General features: G+C 38.8%; 2 protein-coding genes across 2 annotated transcripts; both read left to right on the top strand.

Annotated features, from left to right (window-relative positions):
• Positions 1-1,262: 1,262 nt before the first annotated feature.
• On the top strand, positions 1,263-16,758 carry LOC135219148 (uncharacterized). The gene is made up of 5 exons (XM_064255661.1): positions 1,263-1,408; positions 2,970-3,077; positions 13,687-13,865; positions 14,404-15,551; positions 15,970-16,758. The coding sequence occupies exons 2-5, from the start codon at positions 3,012-3,014 to the stop codon at positions 16,749-16,751; spliced, it is 2,175 nt and encodes a 724-aa protein (XP_064111731.1). The 5' UTR covers positions 1,263-1,408; positions 2,970-3,011; the 3' UTR covers positions 16,752-16,758.
• A 3,183-nt stretch (positions 16,759-19,941) lies between these two features.
• On the top strand, positions 19,942-26,039 carry LOC135219149 (uncharacterized). Its single transcript, XM_064255662.1, has 4 exons — positions 19,942-20,056; positions 21,153-21,331; positions 21,843-22,990; positions 23,321-26,039. The coding sequence occupies exons 2-4, from the start codon at positions 21,156-21,158 to the stop codon at positions 24,100-24,102; spliced, it is 2,106 nt and encodes a 701-aa protein (XP_064111732.1). The 5' UTR covers positions 19,942-20,056; positions 21,153-21,155; the 3' UTR covers positions 24,103-26,039.
• The last annotated feature ends 341 nt before the right edge of the window (positions 26,040-26,380 follow it).

Genomic DNA, 26,380 nt, shown 5'->3' on the forward strand with positions numbered 1-26,380 from the left:
AGGAACAATGGTGATTCGGCAAACGCGCCAGGCACCAGCCATGACAATGATTGACAAAATCAAGAAGAAAGTATCACTCATTGATGTCGCAATACAATGAGACACCAGAGAAGGATATGGGATATGCCAGTGGAAGTTGTACCCATAATCATAGGAACACTAGGCACGATCCCAAGATCCCTGAAAAGGAATCTGGAAGAACTAGAGGCTGAAGTAGCTCCAGGACTCATGGAGAAGAGTGTGATCCTAGAAGCGGCGCACATAGTAATAAAAGTGATGGACTCCTGAGGAGGCAGGATGCAATCTGGAACCCCACACTATAGATAAATACCACCCAGTCGAATTAGAGGACTGTGATAGACAAAAATAAAATAATAATAATAATAATAATAATATAAATTCAACATGTATGGGCACAAACATATCTAAAAATAAATGTCCTCAGAGTGGTTTCGGGAAATGTGTATAGATTTATTTTAAAATGTATTTGTGCCCATATACGTGACTGTGGATTTGTTTCTCCAAATGTGAGTATTTTTAATAATAATAATAATAATAATAATAATAATAATAATAATAATAATAATAATAATAATAATAATAATAATAATAATAATAATAATAATAACAACAATAATGATAACAATATGATAATAATAATAATTTTTTATTTATTCTTAAGTATATTTGTATCCATACATAACTGTAGATTTGTGTCTCCATTTCAAGACTCATGGTACTATGAGTATTTTTTAGAATAATAATAATAATAATATTAATAATAATAATAATGTTAATTCTACATTTATTTCTAAATATTTTTGTACCTTTTCATCCATTCATTACTGGATTTGTTTCTCCATTTCAAGCCTCGTGCTACTTTCAGTATTTTTCTAGAATAATAATAAATATATAATAATAATATAATAATAACAATAATAATCAATAATTCTAACTTTGTTTGAAATATATTTGTACCCATGCATTACTGGGTTTGTTTCTCCATTTCAAGACTCATGCTACTTTCAGTATTTTTACAATAATAATAATAATAATAATAATAATAATAATAATAATAATAATAATAATAATAATTCTAGCTTTGTTTGAAATGTATTTGTACCCATATATTACTGGATTTGTTTCTCCATTTCAAGCCTCGTGCTACTTTCAGTATTATTTTTTTAGAATAATAATAATAATAATAATAATAATAATAATAATAATAATAATAATAATAATGTCCTTTGACGCAGATCACGAAGAGTTCAACCTGCTGACCTTCCTGTCGTCTCGACTGGCCACGGAAGATCTCCCAAACGACGCCTGGAGAATTTCCCCGGAGACGTGGAATCACCTCTGCCACGTCATCGGAAACTCTTCATACGCCATCTACTGGCAAGGAAACGTAATTCATATTCCTTTTTTTTTCTTTCCTGTTCAGATTTTCCCCCCCAATGATTTCTTACCTTCATTCTTCTCCCCGTTATTTGTCTCTTCTCAGACAGATGATTTTTCTTGATGTAGTTCGTTGTCTGTTCAGTGATTTTGGTCTGTAGATTTGTCTGTGTTTTTAATTTTTTTTTTACTTTCGTTTTCATCATTATTTGTTATTCTTTCATCGCAATCTTTCTCCCTAGCTTTTCATTTCCACATTTTTTTCCATTCAAATTCAAGGGAATTCTAAGAAAGAGAACAAATGTTTTCCATATTGTTCAAACATTCATTTTTTCCACGCTTTTTAAAACCGTACTCGCCATTCTTGTCAGAAGCACTGTATGCAACTACTTTCATTCGTTTTACTGTACCTCCGTATACATTATCTGTCTTCCGTCTCACTTTCTACCCTCACCTAACAGTTGTTCCATAGTGCAACTGCCGCGAGGTCTTCTTCCTCCTGTTACACCTTTCAAACTCTCCTTTACTCAGTTTCCGTTTCAAGGCTGAGTGACCTCATAGGTCCCAGTGCTTGGCTGTAAGAGGGTAGCCAGATGAACAGGGATAGATGTACTATAAAGAGGCGAGAATGTTTTCATAAAATATTTGCGAGTACTCGACCGGAGAATCGGGTTCTCCACACAAGAAAGCAACACCTTTGACTATCGAATTCATGCAACGCTAATATGCCTTTGCGATGGATTATTAGATTTTAAGCAAAAAATATGGATTTTTTTCTTTTTTTACTGTTCGTGCAAGATGCAACACCAATATACTTTTGTGATGGATAATTAGATTTTAAGCAAATAAGATTAATTTTTTTTTTTTTTTGCTGTTCGTGCAAGATAGAGGAATGTATCGCTTTTGTTTCTTAGGAATGTTCAGAATTCTGGCCAAGTTGCATTCCCCCACTGACAGATAGTCCATTCATTCCACCCCGATAACTTGAGAAATGACTCGGTTTACTATAGTAGATTCACATCAACCGTTCATTTGATGTCTAGGCCCGTCCCTTACGACGCTCCTGATTGGCTGTTGATAAGCCAATCGCAGGGCTGGAAACTCTGTCTCGAGAGAGAGTTCACATAGGAAGGATGTATGTTCCACCTCTCCTGAGGGCTACTTTTGAAAAACGTATCCCTCAGGAGAGGTGGAATATACATCCTGCCTATGTGAACTCTCGAGAGAGGACTGAGACTTTCCAGCCCTGTGACTGGCTTATCAAGAGCCAATCAGGAGCGTCGTAAGGGACGGGCCTAGACATCAAATGCACGGTTGATTTGAATCTACTATAGTTAAAATTTCGTGGAAGTAGACATAAAATACAAAAACAGACATAAAATTTTGACAGCTTGAGAAATATGAGACTGTTGAATCAGCTGATAAAATCATGTCTCCTCGGAGCTCCTAATGGTTGCCCTAAAGTATTGCTCTAAAGCCAGCCAATAACGCCTATATTAACTACAAACACATTGATAAGAGAATGCCCACACTAAGTTGAACCTTATCATTCAGTTGTTCGCACTTTTCAGAAATTTTTCGAGGGTCCTCTCAGTCCAAGTTGGTCTCTAAACATGAATGGAACTCTGGTGCTTGGGCAAGACCAGGATACGATTGGAGGTGGCTTCGATCCAAGTCAGGTAAGTTTCCTTACAATGTGTATCCTATTATATATATATTGAAATGAAGCATAGACTTATGCAGCCATGTCAAATGTTAATATTATTGTGAGATTAGGCCTACGCCTCAATTTCTTATATTAGTGACAGGTCATAGACCTACACGTCAATTCTTTTTATATTTTGAGGCAATGACAGGCCATAGGCCTACACATAAAATTCTTAGATTTCGAGACAATGACAGGGCATGGGCCTATACGTCAATTTCTTATCGCAAATAGTTTTCTACCTATATCCGTTGGAGATAGAATATCTTTTAATTAATACAGTATTTCCAACTCCACGATATATAATGTATATACAAAAAGCAGAATGCTCTATCGGTAAGAAAAAGGAAGATACAGATTTCTTTAATCTTCGGACACATATTGCAAAATAATGCCATGCTTGGCAGCTCTAGAAAGGGGGCGGAGCTTTGTAGATTTCCAGTAACTTTAAACCTTAAAGATTCGGTAGAAGTCCTATAATCATTTATACTTGAATGTAATGACAGGCTCTATATTATTCGTTAATGTTGGTTTGGTAATGTCGGTTCAGAGTAGGATATCGAACATCCTTCTTTAAAAACTGTCGTGAAATCGGATCTTAAAGAACGAGAAGGAATGTTTTAATTAAAATTTGGGAAATCGTGAGGTGTTCCTCACGAAGTAATGAAGGCAATATTTTGACGTGATAGAAAGAGCGTAAGCGTAGATCTATCTATGGAGATACTTAATCCATTATGTTTACTTTGAGAGATTGTGCGATAATATTTTTTCAAATATGTTTCAGAAGTGGAGAGAAGGAGAGAGAGAGAGAGAGAGCGAGCAAAATCTGCTTACATGAAAGCTTAGGCTTATTTATAGACACTTAATTTCATTACAGTTTCTTTGGGCGATTGAGTGATGATATATAATTTTTAAAATATGTTTTAGAAGTGGAGAGAGAGCGAGAGATACAATTATAGTATTGGTGATGGACTTGTGATGGGGAAAGACAGGAGAAAGAGTGGCCTTCGACGTCAGCTAACTTTAAACACTTTGGAATACAAGCTTAAATTTGTAAAAACTAAAATAATTCCGATCACCACATACGATGATGTAAATAATATTCCCGTTCCGGAAGGAAAACGAGTAAATATTGTCGTCTTGATAATACAGTACTGCAACCAGAAATTCACACTCTATCTTCCAGATCTCTATGAATGAACCCATCTGAGAAATTCCAATTACGTCAGACATATATCGTGTTTTTAAGTATCTGAACGGTTTTGTTTTGCAGTGTTAACATATATAATTTGCATTGTATTTTTATATTCTAGAGCATATTTAGCGAGATCATATCTTTTCAGTAAAAAAAAAAAGGGAAATTAGATGAACGAATGCTAATGAAAACTGTATCTTCACTTTTCTTGCCGATTGTACACGTAGAAGCAAGTGCGCATACATATCATGTGTGGATGGCTATAGTAATTGTATAGGCACTTATACCACAGAAAATAAATGTAAAACTTGTGGGCGCGTAGCCCTGGCACACACACAAACATCAATCACAGGACTAGATATCTCAGCCTTACACGCAACTATCAAACTACTCTCAATGAAATGTAAATATATTTACAAAAGGGATACATACTATGTTATTGTGACAAATTAATAAAAGGCAGCTGTAGCACTTTTATGAAAATGAAGGCTATGGTGATAAGGTATCATAAGATTCCTTAACGTAATAATACAAAAAAAAAAAATGATAGCGGAAAAATGGTATGTATGAGGTGATCGAAGTAGCCCATGATTCGTTTGTTTTTGGCGGCATTTGTAGATTACCTTGTTGTACAACAGGTTTTAATAGTCAGTAAATCTCTCGCTCTCTCTCTCTCTCTCTCTCTCTCTCTCTCTCTCTCTCTTTTAATCCAAACAAAAGACTAAATTTCAGTTAACAAGAGTAGGCGAATAATGCTTTTACACCAGTATACTTATGAATAGGCCTATGTTTATTCCGCAATGTTAGGATACCATATGAAAATTTTCGAAGACATTACAAGCACCATACCATAACAGCAGTAACAAAATCAAGAACAACCACAACAAGAACCACAATAAAACGGTTGAATATGATATAGGCCTATAATCCACACGTCATAAGCTGCGTAAACCGACAAAAAGACTTAGGACAATATAGGCCGACGTCATTTTTCATGATCCTGTTATTTCCAAAGGAGATTATTATTGTCCTTAAGAAAATTCTCGGCAAAATACAATCAGTATCACTCGTGTAGCCTGTCATACTGTAACTTCAAGTTAAACATAGGCATATTCTGGTGTTGCAGAGTGCAGTCACTGCTTGGCATCCCTCCGAATGTGTAAACGATTGCAGTGAAATCGGTTTCATGACTATTAAAATGTTGGAAAATTTCCTGAAATCAACATGAAGTTACAGTCTGCATATCTCTGCGAAAGTCTGTGTTTGAATTTAGAATGGTGAAAATGCATATTTCTGCGAAAGTCTTTGTGATTGAATTTAGACTGGTGAATGGCTTGAGAATATCAGACGGTAATTACCGTTATCCAGTGATTCAAGTGCACCGATTCGAACGCAGACACTCCCAGCGTCACCTCCCTATTCAGATGAACCTCATTTACGAAACATAACATTGCAGCATCGTCATTCATATTTTTCTTTTTCGTTTTTCTTTTTTTTTTTTAGGTAGATGTGTATAATGATTTTATTTCAGGGGACAATAATATAAAGTTTCCTTTTGATAATCAGTGGAACGTGTTTTAGATGAAAAGAAGTTTAAAAACCCACAGATTAACCAACCTTTTCGAAACCGTTGCCAACCAGTCAGCTTCAAAGTATGTGACGTAATCAGTGGGCGGGGCTTAACTGTAAAGCAGGGTGGATTTTGCTATACCAGGTAGTACTACATGACTCTTTGTTGCTTAGGGCAACATGGGAACACTGGGTTAAGACACTCCCACCTCTCCGTCCCCACTTCCAGAAGTTGAACCTGGGACCTCTTGCTTGGTAGGAAATGGTGCTACTAATCGTACCAGGAGGACTATAACAACTATATATATTATATATGAATAGAGAAAGAGAGAGAGACAATTTTTATTTAAAAACTTACTTACAGTTTCCCGAATTACCAAAATTAGACAAAATTGTAGATAGCCAATCAGAATAGCAAATCTCGATACCGAAGTTTTAGTACAAACCGATGATATCAACAAGTGGCCCAATCTATTTACTTCTCGTCACTTGTAGAGACTTTGCAGGTAAGCGGGATGCCACCGGAACACCTGTAAGGTCGAAGTGAGGTTAGGTTTCTTAAGGATTACCAACCGCCTTTGCTCCCCGATATGGATTGATATTTTCAGTCATTTCATTTTTTATGAGTTCCTGCTGTCATAGTAACGTGATTGACATATTCAGATCATTAAAAAAACAACGCAGAGCAGGTTATTATTTTCATTAACTACTTTTTTTATTCATAAAATTTCCAGCAGGTGTATCATGATAGGTACTCATATGACTCGCTAATAACGCTTCGAGACCGTTTTGACATCATTAAAATCATCGTTCATGAAGGTTGGCGTCATCAGCCAATATATTGACTTTCATTTCGAGCGAATTTTCCCAACACAAACGCTTAATTAATAATAATAATAACAATAATAGTAATACTAATAATAATAAGGGGGTTTCAATGCAGTTACGACGCCATTTCATGGACGGTGAGGAAGACTTCGGTTAGTATATTATCCAAAGCTTTAACAGCAAGAAAGACTTGCTAATGACCCTCACAATGTATGGAAATGAATCCCACGTAGATAATTGGGTTCTGTTCATCAGAGGAAGCCGCTTAGTAAGTCTGTCATTAAGTCATGAAAGAAAAGATTTGCCTCTGCTAATGGCCGAAAAAAATGATGCAAAAGGATGTGGGCGTTTATGGTTGTCTGTCAAAAGTAATATTCAGGGTCAATAATTAACAGCCCGCACTTATGTTTACATACTTACATTTATTTAAGTACTTAGCATGAAATACCGACAAGCAGATCGTTTGCAGAACACGCTATAGATTTTGCTTCTTATTATTGGTAGATTTTGTAAATCGAGGTTCAGAAGTAAAGCAATAGTCTCTCTCTCCTCTCTCTCTCTCTCTCTCTCTCTCTCTCACACACACACACACGCACACACACACACACACACACACACACACACACACACACACACATTTATAAGCATTTTTAGTGGCCAGCAATTACAATGCAAAAGTTTGTATTTGAACGTTAGTCCAGCTTTTAGTCTGTGGACTTTGTTGTGGTGCTGTTTTTGCAAAATATAAATCATGTGAATTTATGATGAAGTATTTGAATGAGAATAATTTTACTGTTGCAAAATGATTTACTTACCCGACTAGCCAGAGGGAAACAGACCCAAAGCGAGTAGGAAGTTAGTTATACAAAAAATTTTTTCTATAAGGTGAAATAATTTAGGTAAAGATGAACGGATGAATATGGTCCATAAAATTTGTCAAAATGTACAAATCACTCCTACTCGAGACTTTTAGGTCTAACTATAACCAGCTGATGTTTTCACTAGACTTCCAAGGTTTGTTTGTGAATTTCAGTAATGCTTGATATTTTTCAGAGGTTAAGGCCTTAGCATACACTCATTGCTCTTATTTTATCCAGGCTTGGGACAGGCATTCATTTGTAAACTCCCTTGGCGTGGCTTAGGTAAAAGCGATGGTCGTGAATAAATAGCAGATAACTAACTCATGTAATGTATTCGTGACTTCCATCCTTGGACTCGTCATAAAGTTTTATGCACTGGGATACCAAATCTCTCCTCTGATGTCTGTCATTTTCTTGTTAGAATTGATATCCTAACCCTTATAGATATTGTAATGGTTCATGGAAACCAGAAAGATGGAATACTGAATACCGATATGAATGGTGGGAGAATGGATGCAGTACCACCCTGTGGTAGGGGTGTAAGAATACTACCACCGTGCCGTAAAAGCCGATTAATAGGACGGCTGCTGCTTTGCAGTAGTATTTTTTTTAGTAAAAGGCTAAAACCACCGCCAATAACTGTTGAAACTGCTGCCTTGGAGTATTACTGTTTTGTAAAAGGGGAGGCCCACCGTCAGTAACTTTGGAAACTGCTGCCTTGCAGGTGGGCTTTTTAGTCAAAGGCAGGCCCACCGCCAATAACTGTGGTTGATGACAGCAAGGGCATGCGGTCGTAAAAACCCCTTTGCTAAACAATAAACCATGCCTGATGTTGTAAGGAAAGGCACATCAAGCAACTGACCACTTAGTGTATAGGGATAACGGTGGGAAAAAGAAGAAGAAGAATGGATGCAGTTGGTTGGTTAACTAGTTTGGATTAATCAGGCCTTGTGCCAGGCCAGGACGAAAGCTTGTCCAAAGGGGATAACAGAACTGATGTTGAACTCTGGACTCAGTCCCAGCAAAAGCAGTTGATTCGTGGCTGTTCCTTGGAAAGTGTGGCCAGGTTTCTCGAGGTAGTAAGGTCCGTCATATTTCACACCAGTTGACCGTCTTAACCCATCCTTTCAGTAATATCCGACTCCACTTTAATAAAATTGACATCCTGCAGTGAACGTCTAAGGAAATACTGAAATATAATGCAACTGTTCTTAATTCTACAACTTTCATTTACTGCTGTTCCTATTGCCATTGGATAAAGACACAAGTACTACGATGTGTGAGAGAGCAAGTGGTAGTATTGTGAAGACGGCTCACAACTCACAAGAGTAAAAATGGTTGAGACTTCACTATCGTTTGAAGTATAATATGTGTGAGAGAGCAAGTGGTAGTATTGTGAAAACGGCTCACAAGAGAGTGAAAATGGTTGTGACTTCACCATCGTTTGTTCCTGCAGCAATACAACCCTCATCTTTTATATTAGTAAATATAGCATATTCTTTGGCGTGGCTTGGAACGGTCGTTGAACCGTGGTAATAAGGTAGTTAACTGGTAGAGAGATAGGGAAAGGTGAGAAGAGGTATCCATCACTAGCCTAACCTCACCACTTCACTTTTTCTTCAGCCACCAGACTTAAAAAAACACAACCACTGTCTCTTCCCCATTGTGGTTATTGGATTTTGAATTGTAGATAAGGAGCTTACTATGATTACTCTTCTTCGGCTGTTTTGCGTGTCTTGTGCATTTACTTTGTATTTTTATGCCCCTTGTTCTGTTTCTTTCTAGAGACGGAGAAAAATCATTATCGTGGCAAGTGTGGGTCCTATGGGAGACCTGTGGGTGTTTCATGTTCCCTCTGTCGGTGGATTCATGGGTTTTGTGTTTGCTGTAGGAGGAGGGACTGCACTTAATTCTTGCCCTGCTATGTATTTGCTTCCTGGTTCTCTCCTGAGTGGTAGAAATATGGTAAGAGGAGAAGGAAGGTCAAGAAGGATTTGTTGGTGTTTTCTGGGTTAACACTACCTCATCATACTCCTGGATCTACCCCTCCTAGTATGGCTAGCTCCCCAAAGTCTTTATTTTACAAACCCATTCATCTCTCATCTGAGGAAGGGAAGCCAGTAGGGTGATGTCCAGGTGATCCATCGCTGATTTCTTTCCTCAACTCCCTAATGGAGAAGAGGAGGGACAAGCCAGTTGCCACTGTGTCTGCTGCTGAATCTGAAGTCACTATGGTTGCTTCATCTACTTCAGGGGATCCTCTGATGGTAGTGGTGTTCCCAATAGCCAAATCTGGAGGTCCTTGACTTCTCCCATACCAACTTCAACCAGTCATTCACAGTTGAAAAGTTAAGTATATCTTAGTTTTACCAGACCACTGAGCTGATTAACAGCTCTCCTAGGGCTGGCCCGAGGGATTAGATATTTTTACGTGGCTAGGAACCAATTGGTCACCTAGCAACGGGACCTACAGCTTAGTGTGGGATCCGAACCACATTATATCGAGAAATTAATTTCTATCACCAGAAATAAATTCCTCTGATTCCGCGTTGGCCGAGCCGGGATTCGAACTTCGGACCACTAGATTGGCAGCCGAGCGCAAAAACCACTTCACAGTTGAAGATGAGCAAGAAGTCTCAGGGGGAATGGAAGAAATGTTCTTGCTGTTCTTCCTCATCTTCATTGTCTTTTTCATTGGTGTCATGCCCATCTTTGACTAGCTCATTTTCATCCACCTTTTCCCTTGACTCTTTTCCTCTGTACAGAAGGAAGAAGAAGAAAAGAAGTTCAAGACCTCACATAGGAAGTCCAGGGAGACTTTTCCCTCACACTTTTTCTCATGGCAGGAGAGCGGAGGTGCTAGAGTGCTTCAGCATGATTATCATCTGTTCCTGGTGTGCCTCCCTCTCGGCCTCAAACTGGAAGGGTTCTTCTTATGCCATAATGCTTTTCCTATATCGGGATTGGAGGCCAGGTTTTTAGTTGCATGTTGAATTGTTCTCCCCCCACATTCGATCTGTTGAATTTTAAGGAGATAATAATGTGTAGCCTGTTTTCTTCTGCACATGTGTGGTTTCTGGATTACTCATGGTCAAACAACAGGACAGGTTTTTCCTTACATTTAACTTTAGGTATGGGAACCAGCAACTCCTTACAGCTCAAGAAGTGCATGTGCTCTTTGGGGCATGTGCAATCCAGGCATCCTTGCTTGAGGGAGAGATCTGGGATCTCTTCCACCTCTCATGTGCATGATGGGCAAGGTCCACAGAGTTGAGGTCTGAATTCCATTAAGACCACAAACCTGTGAGATCTTGTCTGCTTTCTGTGGTGAGAGGTTTGTCTAGTGCTGGACGATGCTGAGAGCAAGAGAGGGAGCAAAAGTCTTGTGTAGCTTCCTCTTCTGAAAAGAAGGTAGCTTGTGCCTGGGGGATCAGGGCCCCTCTACTCTGGAACACCTACAGGCAGAGCTGGAGCAGCATTTTTGTGAATATGTTTCTCACAGATGAGTGTAATAGTCTCATGAAGGTGACCTCACTTTTTGCCTGCCCACAGTTTTGTCTACAGAGCTAATCTAAAACAGTAGCTTCTTTGGAGGCACAACCATTGGTCAGGTTGCCTTGGTCTCGGTGTCTTGGAGATTCAAGTAGGTAGTGTTATTGAGCAAAAACAGAACTGTAGCTGCTTACGTCAACAGACAGAGAAAGATGGTGTCTTGGACTCTGTGCCAGTTAGCATTCCAGATTCACAAGTGGGTAACTTTTCAAGGCATTGAGTTGTGAGCTAAATACATTCTGGGCAGGTGGAATATTCTGCTAGATTAATTCAGTCATCAAGGTCAGGTGGTGGGGATAGAGTGGTTCATACACCCCTAAGTGGTGAAGAGTTTTTTCGAGATTTAGGGGATCCTGCTGTTTGCAATCAGATTGAACAGAAAACTCACAGTCTTCATTTCCCCATTTCCAGATGTGTGAATAGTGACAGAGGATACATTTCAACATCCCTGGGACAGTTCTGGATAAATATGCATTCCTGCCCTTCAGTTTCCTCTGCAGGGTGATCCACAGAGTGCTCACCATCCTTGGTCTCCAGATGACTCAGATGGCTTCTTGTTGATTACACACCAAGTGGCATGCATATCTACTGACAAGTACTAGCAGGAAGCTCGGATTCTCTGCCTTCACACATGCAGGGTATCTAGTGAACCCTGTGAGAGAAAGGGTTTTCTTGTAGAACAAACAATAGAGATGTCTGGGTTTGGCATACCTGTTGCGGCTGCTCAACAGGTTGTGTAGTCTACTGAGTCTTGATCAGACACTTCGCATCTCATCTGAGTACCTAGGTTTGGTGTGTGCTTGGATGTGTGAGTGGGGAATTAATGTTTTCCCTTTCCATCCCTTCCTCTACAGAGAGCACCATCCAGTCTGAAGCTCACTCTGGCATCAATGAGACAGGTGAGGGCACAACAAGCACCTGTTATAAGTAGGTTTTAGAATGTGTCACCCTCTGTCATTCCCTCTTATCAAGGGGGAGGGAGGACTGTTAGAGCTTTTTTCTGAACCCATTACGCCAGAATGAGCTGCCCACTATCTAGACAACTATGGGGGATCTCTTGGTTCTCCAAAAATTGGTTTCTTACTTGTGTTCCCTCTAGTTGGGGCCTCTCTTGCCTTACTGCTGTGGTCAACCTGTTCACCAGACCGGTAGGAGGTTAGAAGAGTTATGATATTCTACTATACAAGGCAATTGTTGTATCCATGTAGGAGCAAATTGCTAGTTTTTAAGAGCAATTCTTGTTTTACTGGGTATACAAACCATAGCCTTTTATATAGGTTGCAACCACCTCGACTGCCCCACTCTGTACAGCCAAAGGAAAAAGTGAAGTGGAAAGATTGAGCAAGTGAGGGTTACCCTAACTCACCCCCATCTCCACTAGTTAACTACTATATTATGAAGATTCTATGACTGTTCCAGCTCGTGCTCGTGGTTTGTATACTTAGGAAAAATGCAAATTACTTTTTAAAAATCTTTTTCTCTGAAGCTACTCATTCAGGAAAAATTGTTTAATACCTCATTAAGAAATTGCCAGTATAGGAAATTGAACACCACTGTATGCAAGCTTATCAGCTGCACACTTTATCACTGAAAGTGTTCTCAGTCTTGAAGGTTTCTTGAATATTCTTTTAGTAGCAACACTTTACCCTGCATGATTTTGACAATAGATTTTTCTGCTTGATAGTATTTGAGGTCTTCATCAGTGTTAGGTTCTATCTCCTTGCTTTTCTAACCATACTAAGGGATGCTCATATGGTATTTTCTAATGAGTGTATGAATGAATGAATCATGAAATTTAGGCTAAAAGGCCAGGCACTAGGGCACTGTTAGCCTTTCAGTGCTCAAGTCAAGGAAAAGAGGGAGTTGGAGTGGCTGGATAGGAAGATGATGAGTCTCAGAAAATAAATCAGATGGATTACAGTGACCTAAAAATGGAACGGAGAAAACCTCACAGTTGGGCTAAAAGAAACTGTCATGGGATTAGGGCAGCAAAATCGAAAAAAAGGAAATGGGAATGGATGTCAATAAAAAGTTAAAGAGCAATCGCAACTAGGGGCTGAAGAGATGCCGCAAACACAATTTAACCATGCAATGCAACACATACAATACGATTACAATGATGTCACTAACCACCTATAGAACCTTGTTGCAAGATTATAACGATCTAGATAAAAAAACACTCTAGGGCTTGACTGGGCTTATTCTGTTGCTGTAAGTAAGAGGAAACCATGACATCTTTGGTTGTGTAATGCTTGTGCTTGTACATTGTTTCAGGGTTACGGCTGATAATAATGGCTATTGTTCAATCAGTTGGTTTGTAAACAGATAGGTAGAGAGAAAAGGAGAGAGTTGGTTACATACCTTGGTGCTTTGATAGGAGCAGTTGTTTCTGGTGCATCAGTGAGATCCACACTATAACACAAAAACAACATATTCATGCATTTGGAAAGGAGATAAGACAAGTTGAATGACTACATTTGTTTTGAGTGTCCACTTAGAATTTCTGATGTTGCATCTTCAGAATACTCTCGGTCTCCAGATTTGACAACATTCTTCTTCCATTTTTCCAACAACACCAGGTTATGGTTGGAGACATAGCTCAGCTCATCTTTTGGGATAGTATGCTGACTTCGAGTGAAGTCCATGACCTTGCTACTTGCAACAGCATTGATAAACCAGAATTCTTCCACTCAGATCATGCAAAATTCGAGAATTCTGGAGCACAAGAAGAATGGCAAAATATATCGACACTATGCAGGTATGTTTGGTCTGATATGGATCAAAGATAAGGAAGTATAAATAGGAAAAATGCGAGTCAGTATTATTCGTAACCAGTTTTGTTAAAGACACCCATTTCAGTATATTCTGGCAATCTCTAATTATTATCATATGCTGCTGAGAGAATTACCCACAACATTGCCAATTATCCAATCTCTAAAAACCCAGCAATAAATTTCCTGAGTCAAAGTGAAGTAACAACTGTCAGAAATTTCCAGGGCGGTTTGATGCTCTCTGTGTAGAGGCCTATACTTGAAGAGCATTTTACCTGTTAATACTTGGTATAGTTTCCTTATTTGTACATGAAAAAAACTAAAATAAGAGTATTTAGTTTTCTTTAAGATTATATCCTCAACACAGAGAAGACAAGTGTGTATAAAAACTTACATGAATAACCCTGCTTAACACATTAATTTTATTTCTACTTTTCAAGCCATATAATAATAGATTGCCATGAGATATTTCTTATGATGAAATTGATATTAACTAAGACTAAACAAGATGTATAATCTCCACAGGAAATCAGATAAGTACTTTGTCATACTTCCTGAGCAACGTAGTTTCCAAAGAACAGTTGAAATCTGCAAACTTCTGAATCTTTCCATTGCTGTTCCAGTGGATGCAGAAGAGAATCGTGCTCTCACACAAGATCTTGCGAATTTTCATGAGACTTTTACCTCAGGAAGAGTTACGAAGCTCTGGCTAGGTCTGAAAAATGAATGTGAGGGTAATGCCTGGCGAGACGTTTCTACAAATGCAGTACCTTCATACTTGAATTTTGTTCCACCTTTTTTGTCAGGAGATAAATCTTTTGACTGTGCAGTCCTGACCATAAAGGGTCATTATAACGATGAGAGTTGTGCTAAACTGTCTAAAAACTGCGGAGCTTGTCAGGCACGCAGATATAGCTTCTTGCGTCTGAGAGGTTTGTGCTTTGAACATGAACTTCATTCAAGATTTCGTATAGATGGTTATCACAACAATCGTCCCGTTTTTCTGAATTACTATGATCTAGCAATAGTATGGGACAATAGTTCTACAAGTTGGAAGCTAATGAGTGCCATAGAACAAATAACATATATGGAAATGGTGACGATGTCTGCCAGGCAATATCCTGTTGGGCAAAATACGTGGATCGTTGAGAACGAAATGTGTGGCAAAGCAAAAGGCCAAGCCCTAGAACTTAGTTTATCCTCCTGTCTGGAGAATACATTCATGTGTAAATCTGGCCATTGCATTCCTCAGGAACTGCGTTGCAACTTGCGCACTGAATGCGATGATGGCAGTGGTGAGCAAGGCTGCAATAGGATTCTCATTGATGACCTGTATCAGAAAAATATTCCTCCAACAGGTCCAGGAGGAGCGCCACTGCAGTTGAGCACAAAAATCCAGTTGTCTCGCATTACTCAAGTAGATGACATGAATATGGCAATTACCTTAGAATTCAGGGTCAATCTGACATGGGTTGATCCCAGAGTGACCTTGAAACATTTAGGAAAAACTACCAGAGGAACCACCTTGACAAGCAAAGAAGCCGACAGCGTTTGGAGGCCTACGTATAAACTGTTAAACATAGAAAATGGCAGGAAGGAACTATTGGAGAGCCACTTGACCATCTTAACTGCAAATAATGCTACAGAAGTTGATTTCAACAATCTGGCAATGGGTAAGTAACAGCAAGAGAGCTAAGATTTAAGTTAATATAAACGATTTTAAACAAAGCTTTACACTACAATTATTATTGTAGCAATCAGAAAGAAAAACTTGCAGCAAGGCCTTTTGATTAACAAGACATTTTGAAAATTTGGGCACTTACTTTGAGAGACTCAAAGTCGATGAATGTCTGAGAATTATTGTCTGATAATAGAAGGAGAAATAATGCTTACATTAATCCCATAGTCATGAAGACATTGATTGGTGTCGATAATTATGAATTATAAATGATAAGGAATTATTTTGCAGAGTCCATTATATAATCGGTTTGTTTCTTAGAGGTAGTCCAGTGATAGAGGATTGTGTGACAGGAGAAGCCACCATTTATTTCAATATTTATTGAGTATATCCATTCCTTTTTTTTTTTACAGAACTGACATACCCAGGTTCTGAAAATGCTTTTACAATAACTGACCATTACACAGCAAGGTTTGTGTGTGGCTTCAGACTAGCTGGTTATCCTTTTGATGTCCAGAAGTGTTCAATTGGCATCCAGTTGGCAGCCGTTTACGGAGGTTACGTGGTATTTTCACCTAAAGAGGATTCGTTCCAATACTCAGGACCCGGGGATCTCAGCCTGTATTCAGTGAAGGATGTCTCGGGAAGAATCCTTGATGACGATAACCGGATGGAACTGGTTTTCAAGCTTCAGCGTCGACCTGGCTACATCCTGCTAACTGCTTTCGTTCCCTCGACCTTATTGCTGCTCGTCAGTTGGGGGACTCTCTTCATACAGCTGGAGCAGGTTACAGCCAGAGCAAATACATCCATGACGAGTCTTCTTGTCCTTTATACGCTGTTTTCAAACACAAGCAGATCTCTCCCGGTGACAGCGGAAGTCAAACTCTTTGACTTCTGGTTTTTCTTCATCAAATTCATGCTGTTCATCAACATCTTGTTCCACGTATTTGTCCGAGACGAGATATCCATTGCCGTGGAGCCAATGACCAAAGAAATGATGCGCTCGAAGTCAAAGCTTAATCATAAAGACAGCAGTAGCTCTGTTGGGCCACAATCTCCATTTCAGCATTATGTCCCAGTTAGAGTCTTACGTCTGTACAGAACTATAATCATCCCAGTGATCATAATAATCTTTAACTTGATATTCTGGATAGCAGTGGGTGTTGTGCGGTATCACTTGGCGAAATATTAGGGTTGTTCCACACCGTTGTGATGAAATGTAAGCATTGTTTGTATACAGAGTTACAGTAGTTAGATGGATGGGAAAAAATATTTCGCTTTTGTATTGATGAATTAATTATACTGTATTTCTACTTGCTGCTTTAGTTTTGTGTCATGTTTTCATGTTTCTTGAGGATAAACAATAGTCTAAACTAACTATTCTGAAATCTACTTCTTTTATTCTTTGGAGAATTCAGGTGAAGTCTAGGCAACCTTTGGAAGCAGTTACTCAAACTAAAACTCTGCCTGTTTATTGGTGAGGGGGTTTGTTCAAGAACACAAAAATATTAAAGCCATGTACAAATCTGGCGTTAATCTAACAACATTAATAGAGGCTATGAAACACGACTTTCTCATCGTAAAATTGGCCGCACATCTTGAACTCTTAGTTTTTTATTTGAGAAAAGTAATCCGCCAGTAAGGGTCCACTGTAGTGCTGGCCTGGCAGAGGAGCACATGCTTGTGGGTTGTGAATTCTGTCATCGTGTGCGTCATAGGTAGCCTACCTCTCACCTGCAAGGAAGCACTGTTGTGAGATCTTAGATGACAATTACTGTGTTTTAAATTTAGTTGAGTTTTTCAAAGATACAAATTTATACAATTGTATATAAATATTCATTAGTTATATCAGTTATTATTATTATTATCATTATTATTATTATATTCAGAAGATGGAACCTATTCATATGGAACAAGTACACCAAAGAGGCCATTGACTTGAAATTCAAGCTTCAAAAGAACATGGTGTTCATAGGAAGAAGTAAGGCGAGGTAAAGGGAAATACAGAGAGATGACCCACATATTGAAAGATTATCATCATGCTTTATTATACATGTGAAGCCTGCTTAAATGTATTTTATGTATGAGTTAGTATTTCAGTATAAATGATATGTTTTCTGTGTTTTAAAATCATGCTCATTCATCACGATAGGGGGCCAGTCCTTGGCCTTTGGCCTAAACATATTGATGATTCCATGGTATTATATAATATAATATAAAAAGTGTTGCTTTTTGTATATATGGACATAAACTATGCTGTCTGCGTTAGTTTGACATTTGAATCATAATAATACAAGGTTAATGTAAATATTAAGAATAGTATTAAAACTTTGTTCAGCAAGGGCATCTGTTAACACAGTAGCTTGAATGTTAGTGCGTTCTCTTAGTTAAAGGAAATCAGCACAAAATGGCACTGACAAGCTACACTAATAAAAGGAACAGTTCTATTGATTATTATTAGTCTTATGGCGTTGGAAGTTTAAGGAGTGCATGAATCATATGTAAAATGCCAGGATAGAGGAAGGCCATCATTGGTGATGACTTGCTATTTGATTTTAAAACTAGAGCGTCAGGTGACGCTAACAGCCGCACGTTACCTTTGTTCTGTCCAGATTTACTCATGCATTTCCATTTTCCTTCCAAGTGTTAACCACCACCACAATACTGCACTCCACTCACTCTATGCGTGTAGCCTTCTCCTGCAGCAGATTTCCCATGCCGTCTGTGTGCTTCATTGTTTCTTTGTTACAAAGAAGCTTTATACTAAACCTGTGTATTGACTTCAAAGAAATGTTTCCAATGGTAGTGGGAGCAAGCACAAGAACTTCCAATATGTGTCTGCTTAAGCAGAAAATGTGTTAGATATGACTGAAACTGAAAACAGATCTTTTGCTGAGATCTCTAGGAAATTGAAGAAGAGCAAATTGTTGATTCATACAATCTTCAAATTAAGGCAAAGCATTCATGAAAGGATCACTACTCTGCCTGTGAATGCAAAAGTGAGTTCTGCAATATGGGATAAAGTCTTTATTAAGATAAGAAAAGCACAGAGCTTGTGGATAGAGGACATGACAAAAAAGCGGGCCCCTATCAGCAGCAACCTTCTAAGCAGAAGGCCTTACCTTGTATGAGCAATGCAGCCATAAGGATTATATTAAAGAGGGAACCAAACCATTTGTAACCAGCAGAGGACCGTGAAATCGATTCAGACACTGATTTAACCTGAAGAATAGAAATAATAGGAGAACCAGTATCTGCCGAGAAAGAGGCTACCAACATATTTCCCACTGATCAGAAATGAAGGCTACGATTCTAGACAGGTGTTTGATTGTGTCAAAACAGGCCTCTCCTGGAAGAAACACCTAGCTTGACCAATATCCATCAATGTTCAAAGCAGGCACCAAGCATTAAAACGTGGAAAGAGACGCTAACTCTGATTGGCCATATGGTAAAGACTAGCATTTAGTACCAAGTGAAAAATTCCCATGCTCTTGAGAATTAGATCAAGAGGCTTCTTCCTGTATACCAACAACACAACACCAAGGGGCATGGATCACTGCAGTTCCATTTATTTAGTGGTTCAATGAATGTCCTATCTCTATAGTCAAGATCATTAAGAGAAAGAAGGCCTGCATTTCAAAGCACTCTGGATTACTTGCAAGGCTCCGGGCCACCCTCATCCCATTCATCAAAGACTGAGTTGTGCCTCCCAAAGCACCTGTGCTTATCCAACCCCTCAACCAAGGCACCATTCACTGTATCAAGGCGACCTACACTAAACAGGTCTTCCTTATGGTCTGCGAAGCTATTGACGGTGACCCATCATGGCCTGCAAGAAAACATTCACCATTGTGGATGCAGTTACATTAGTCTGGGGAGCAGTGGATGAATTGAAATTGGAAACAGTGGATGCCTACCGGAAGAATGTGTGGAGGGAGGCCAAGAATGACTTCGGTGGCTTCTGGTTGTCAACGGCAAGGTGTAGAGGATCATAGATTCTACAGGACATGTTAAGTGGTGATAGAGTGTAGGACATGATCAATGACAGTCATTGAGTATCTTGAAGGGGATGTTAAGCTGACAAACATAGAGCTTGAAGATCTGATTAAGTTGTTGAAGTCGTAGGAGAAAGATGAACAAGAGTAAGAAGCTGAACCTCTGAAGTGGACATAGGAGAAGTTTAGTAAAGTGTTCAGCATAAATCATAACATCTGAGGCAAAGTTACCGAAATAGCAGGTGTAAGGTGAACTCAGAAGGTAAAGGAGACAACTGCCAATTACGGTTCTTCTAGAAGGAGGAAAAGGAACAACTGTCCACTATTGATGATCTTCAGTCTTCAACTTTGTCAGCTCGTGACTTCATCAGCTGTCGCTGTCCCCTTCCCTTGGGTCTCCTCCACCGCGTCCAACCTCTGAGGATGACCCTGGTGACCATTCTGACATTTCATCAGAAAGCCTTTACAGTACCTACGCCATCATTCATCTTCATTTTATTAGGTAGGCCCTGTATGTTACCATCGCTGTTGTCAGGGTTGCCATTGTCGGCGAGTACCCAGAATTTTTTTTTCTCTATTTTTATCACTTCTATTTGTCTAGTATAATCTACACCATTTCCTTGATACTGTTATGTTTTTACACGGTAGTTCTCAAACAAATGAAAGATATAAGCACTAAAAAATTATTTTCGTTAGGGAGCAAGTTGAGTTGCATCGTATAGCTATGATAAATGTATTATATATTTTTTGGAAATTTATTCAAATGTGAGAGTTTTGCTGGTTTAGTTTATCGAATGCGTTTCTTTTAATTGTTGAGTGTTTTTTACAAATGTGTTGCTACATCAAATAAAGCATTAATGAGTTTTCATAAGTGGCTCATTAACCTTAGCTTAATATTTTTTCAGTCAGCTCAAAAATGAATGACTACTAAGTTGTGTCTGCAGCATCTCTTTGGCCTCTAGTTGCACCCACTCTGTAGCATTTTACCCTACCTCCATTCCTGAGAGGTCGGAGATGGGAGAAAGGAAGCAGAAGTGGAGGTCAAGTAAAAGGTTGAAAGTGGGCGCAGCTAGGGGTCGAAGGGATGCTGCAAAAACTATAAGTTATGCCTAAATTGCGTCATGAAAAGAGCATTAACTTATGGACCTTCTCTGCGAGGTAATAATGATCTGGGAGGAACTGCTCTAGGACTGAGCATATTCCGTTGCTTTGATGTAACAAGGAGGCATGACTTCCTGCATTGCTCTGTCTCAATGTTGCAGTGTTAGCCCTGATAAGAATCGACATCTTTTGAACAATCGGTTTGTAGACAGGCAGGTTAGAGAGAAAGGAAGTGGGCAGGTAGAGACAGGGCCACTTTGAATAAAGTTCTGGTGTATCTGTGGAATCCACAACATAATTAGCAAATGCAACCTATTCTTATATTTGATAAGTTCTACATGAAATAAGTCGTATGTCTTCAAGTTCTGTTATAATGAAATGTTTTCTCTTACATATGTTTAAAGGGTCCACTTAGAATTTTTTCATGTTGTTTCCCTAGCATACTTTTGGTCTCCAGACTTCACAACAATCTTCTTCCCTTTTTCAAACAACACCAGGTTATGATTGGAGACATAGCTGAGCTCATCTTTTGGGATAGTGTGCTGACTTCGAGTGAAGTCCATGAGGTAGCTACTTGCAGTAATATTGATAAACGGGAATTCTTCCACTCAGATCATGCACAATTTGAGAATTCTGACGCACAAGAAGAATGGCAAAATATATCGACGCTATGCAGGTATGTTGGTCTGATACAGGGCAAAAACCTGAAGTATAAAAAAAATGTAAGGCAGGATTTTTTATTATCAGGGCAAAGTGATATGCAACAAATGCATTTAAAACGGCCTATCTGGAATTATATTCTGGCAGTTTGTAGCTGCTACCACATGTTGGTGAGAGAATTTGCCCATAACATTGAGAATCATCTATGTACTAATAACCAGAAATTTCCAAAGTAATTAGATGCTCTTGCATAGAGCCCATTTCTTGAAGAACATTTTTCCTGTTACCATTTTGTTTTGGTTTTCCCATTTGTACATAGAAATTACTAAAATCATAGTATATTTTCTTTAATGCCTTACCTTCGATACATAGAAGAAACAAACATATAATGAATAACACAAATAACCCTGCTTATTTCATTCATTTTTTTGTACTTTTCATACCATGTATAAATACAATGCTTGAAGATATTTCTTATGAAGGAACTGGTATTAGTTCATACTAAAATAGATGTATAACACCCACAGGAAATCAGATAAGTACTTCGTTATACTTCCTGAGCAACGTAGTTTCCAAAGAACAGTTGAAATCTGCAAACTTCTGAATCATTCCATCGCTGTTCCAGTGGATGCAGAAGAGAATCGTGCTCTCACACAAGCTCTTCTGGACTTTCAAGACGCTAGTACCTCAGGAAGAGGCGCTAAGCTCTGGCTAGGTCTAAAAAATGAATGTGAGGGTAATGTTTGGCGAGATGTGTCTACAAATACGGTAATATCATACTTGAATTTTGCCCTATCTTTTCCATCAGGAGGTAGTTCGTTTGATTGTGCAGTCCTGACCACAAAGGGTCATTATAACGATGAGAGTTGCTCCAAACTATCAAAGAACTATGGTGCTTGTCATGCACACAGATATAATTTCTTGCGTCTGAGAGGCTTGTGCTTTGAACATGAACTTCATTCAAGATTTCGTATTGATGGTCATCACAACAATCGTCCTGTTTTTCTGAATTACTATGATCTAGCAATAGTATGGGACAATAGTTCTACAAGTTGGAAGCTAATGAGTGCCATAGAACAAATAACATATATGGAAATGGTGACGATGTCTGCCAGGCAATATCCTGTTGGGCAAAATACGTGGATCGTTGAGAACGAAATGTGTGGCAAAGCAAAAGGCCAAGCCCTAGAACTTAGTTTATCCTCCTGTCTAGAGAATACATTCATGTGTAAATCTGGCCATTGCATTCCTCAGGAACTGCGTTGCAACTTGCGTACTGAATGTGATGATGGCAGTGGTGAGCAAGGGTGCAATCGGATTCTCATTGATGACCTGTATCAGAAAAATATTCCTCCAACAGGTCCAGGAGGAGCGCCACTGCGGTTGAGCACAAAAATCCAGTTGTCTCGCATTACTCAAGTAGATGACATGAATATGGCAATTACCTTAGAATTCAGGGTCAATCTGACATGGGTTGATCCCAGAGTGACCTTGAAACATTTAGGGAAAACTGCGAGAGGAACCACCTTGACGAGCGAAGAAGCCGACAGCATTTGGAGGCCTACTTATCAACTGTTAAACATAGAAAATGGCAGGAAGGAACTATTGGAGAGCCACTTGACCATCTTAACCACAAATAATGCTACAGAAGTTGATTTCAACAATCTGGCAATGGGTAAGTAACAGCAAGAGAGCTAAGATTTAAGTTAATATAAACGATTTTAAACAAAGCTTTACACTACAGTTATTGTTGTAATCAGAAAGAAAAACTTGCAGCAAGGCCTTTTGATTAACATAATATAACACATTTTGAAATTATGGGCACTGGTTCTTTGAGAGACTCAGAGTTGAAGAATGTCTGAGAATGAATCATTACCTGATAATATGAGGAGAAATGCCTAGAGTAATTCCATGTTCATTCTGACAAAAATTGGTGATGATAATTTTAAATGATAAGTAAGTGCCCTCAAGAATTCTGTCTCTATTTCTTACTTTTTTCTTGCAGAACTGACGTACCCAGGTTCTGAAAACGCTTTTACAATCACTGACCATTACACAGCAAGGTTTGTGTGTGGCTTCAGACTATTTGGATATCCTTTTGATATCCAGAAGTGTTCAATTGGCATCCAGTTGGCAGCCATTTACGGAGGTTACGTGGTATTTTCTCCTAAAGAGGATTCGTTCCAATACTCAGGACCCGGAGAGCTCAGCCTGTATTCAGTGACGGATGTCTCGGGAAGAATCCGTGACGACAATAACAGGATGGAACTGGTTTTCAAGCTTCAGCGTCGACCGGGCTACATCCTGTTAACTGCTTTCGTTCCCTCAACCCTATTGCTGCTCGTCAGTTGGGCGACTCTCTTCTTTCAGCTGGAGCAAGTTACAGCCAGGGCGACGACTGCCTTGACAACCCTTCTCATTCTTTACACCCTGTTCTCTAACACGAGTAGATCCTTGCCAGTGACGGCAGAAATGAAACTCTTTGACTTCTGGTTCTTCTTCATCAAATTCATGCTGTTCGTTAACATCTTGCTACACATATTCGTCCGGGACGAGGTGTCCATTGCCGTTGAGCCAATATCGAGAAAAGGGGCTTTCTCAAAGACAAGGTTGATCGTGAAAGACCAGCTCTGTGTTGTCAGGGTGTTTTCTCCATTTCAGTATCATATTCCGCATAGAGTCCTAAGACTGTATAGGTCCATAATTATTCCTATTATCATAATAACCTTTAACATAACTTTCTGGATAGCAGTGGGTGTTGTGCGGCATTACTTGGCGACACATTAGGGTTGTTCCGCACCATTATGAAATTATTGCATTTTGTATTGATAATTAATGATAATGAATTTCTACTTAAACATGTTTTTCAAACATTGGTTCTGTTATACATTTTGCTAAAATCATTGCATTCAGTTTGTTATTAATGCCAAGGACTGACAAGTTTTTGAGTTGACACAGGCGCTCGTTCACTGGTTTAGCATCCCCTGCATAATGTTTCTCTTTTGATAAATCATAATAAAAACTAAATATTCAGAAATCTGTCTCCCCTACTGTTTGGATGGTTCATGTGCAATTAATTCATTCGTCGGATGTACGTAGTTTGCAAACTAAAACCCTGCCCATTTATTACTGATTTAGTGGTATTATATGATACATAAAGTATTGCTTTTCTGTGTATGTGGGCCTGAACTGTGCCGTGTGGGTCCTCTTGACCTTGCAATCTAAGTAATCCGGAGTAAATGTATATAATGAGACTTGGTTAAGCAAGTATATCAAGTCATTATTGTGTTCAGTGCGACCATGTGTAACTACTGCTGCTTGAGTATTACGTTCTCTTAGCATAAATAAACAGCACAAGACATGATAGACTATACTACACTGATATAAGGAACTGTTCGAGTAATCATTACGCTATGGCTTGTATTGCTGATAACTTAGTGAGTTGAGTTAGGTGAGTGAACTCTTAAGTGAAGGAGAGGATTTGTATAAAACACAAAAGAAAGCAGAAACAATTATTATACACCTTGGGGGTTTTGAATGAACTAACCCATGGTACAGAAGATGGGAAATGCTTGATAGCATGTATCTTTCAATGGAGAAAGCTGGATATTATGGCACCAGGGAAGACAAAGGCGAAAGGCCAACGCTTTCAGAAATGAGAAGGACGGAGAATGATCATGTCTGGGGGAGTTTGAGTGTATCAAGGAGACACTGGAGGCGGGTGAGAAACAAGTGTGATGTATGGATGAATGCTTTCACAAGAAGTTGTAGCAAAGAGTGTAAGATTATTCAAAGAGAGCATTTTTAGGAGTCTGAATCTATGTCATGCTGGGTTTGGAGAACCTGAAAGGGTCAAGTGTAATACTTCTAGGTGATTTGCATGCAGAATTAGATGATACAGAAAGATAGGGTGTTCTGGGCAGCACATTTAGTTCCTGGAGTTAATGAGGATATGTAGTGACAGTGCTGTGGAGGTGTCTGAGGGAAAGAGAGTGTCTGATAACTGTGCATGATTTGTGAAGAAAAATGTTGATAAATAAACTTTGAAAAGAGAAAATGGCGCGGATGAGATTTCACCAAATCAAGTGTATGTACAAATCAGATGGAAAAGCAGGTTAATGGATGCAGTAGTGGAAAGAAGAGTAGCTGGAGGTTAGTTGAGCATTATCTGGTAAAAGTGAAATTCACACCAGACGGAATGGGAGTTGAAGAGGAAGTGGAACGAATCTAGCTGCAAGGGTCATCTAGTGAGTTGGATCAGAGAGAAGTAAGTTGATTCGCATTGTATAGTTACAAAAAAAAAAACTATTGTACGTTACTTACGTGTGTGAATTTCGCTGTTTTAGTTTACTGAATATTCGTTGAGCATCTGAAGTGGGTTTTTTTTTCCCCTACAAATATTGGCATGTTAAGTATAAATAAAGCGTTCATGAGGTTTCTTAAGCGGCCCTAACCTTTGCATGGTATTCATTCCAGTCGTCTGCTAAATAAATAGATAATTCATATATTCATTTGATTTAGCCTTTTACTTCACCTCCGTTTCCACTTCCTCTCCTTTTTTTTATTTTGCTGTCCAACCGCTCTAACTGCCCTTGGTCATCTACTATGAGGCATCATCTTTTATTTTCCGTTTTAGTTCTTATTTGCGTTGGTGTATATATATGTAATTTTCTCATATATTATTGTAATTATTTATGGAAGTAAAATTTGATTTCTTTGACGATCTCGGTGGTATTTCTGCAACCTGCTTGAAATTGAACGTTCGAATAATAATAAAAATAATAGTAATGATAATAATAATAATAATAATAATAATAAGGATTGTATCTAAGGACATCAGGATGGAGTTTGGAATAGAAAAATGCGCTTTGGTCAACATACAAAAAGGTAAAGTGACAAGGACTGAAGGGATAAAGCTACCAGATGGGAATAGCATCAAGCATATAGATGAGACAGGACACAAATACCTGGGAATAATAGAAGGAGAGGATATAAAACACCAAGAGATGGAGGACACGATCAGGAAAGAATATTAGCAGAGACTTAAGGTGATACTCAAGTCAAA

The sequence above is a fragment of the Macrobrachium nipponense genome, chromosome 1 (genome assembly GCF_015104395.2).
Source record: "Macrobrachium nipponense isolate FS-2020 chromosome 1, ASM1510439v2, whole genome shotgun sequence".
Classification (NCBI taxonomy): Eukaryota; Metazoa; Arthropoda; class Malacostraca; order Decapoda; family Palaemonidae; genus Macrobrachium; species Macrobrachium nipponense.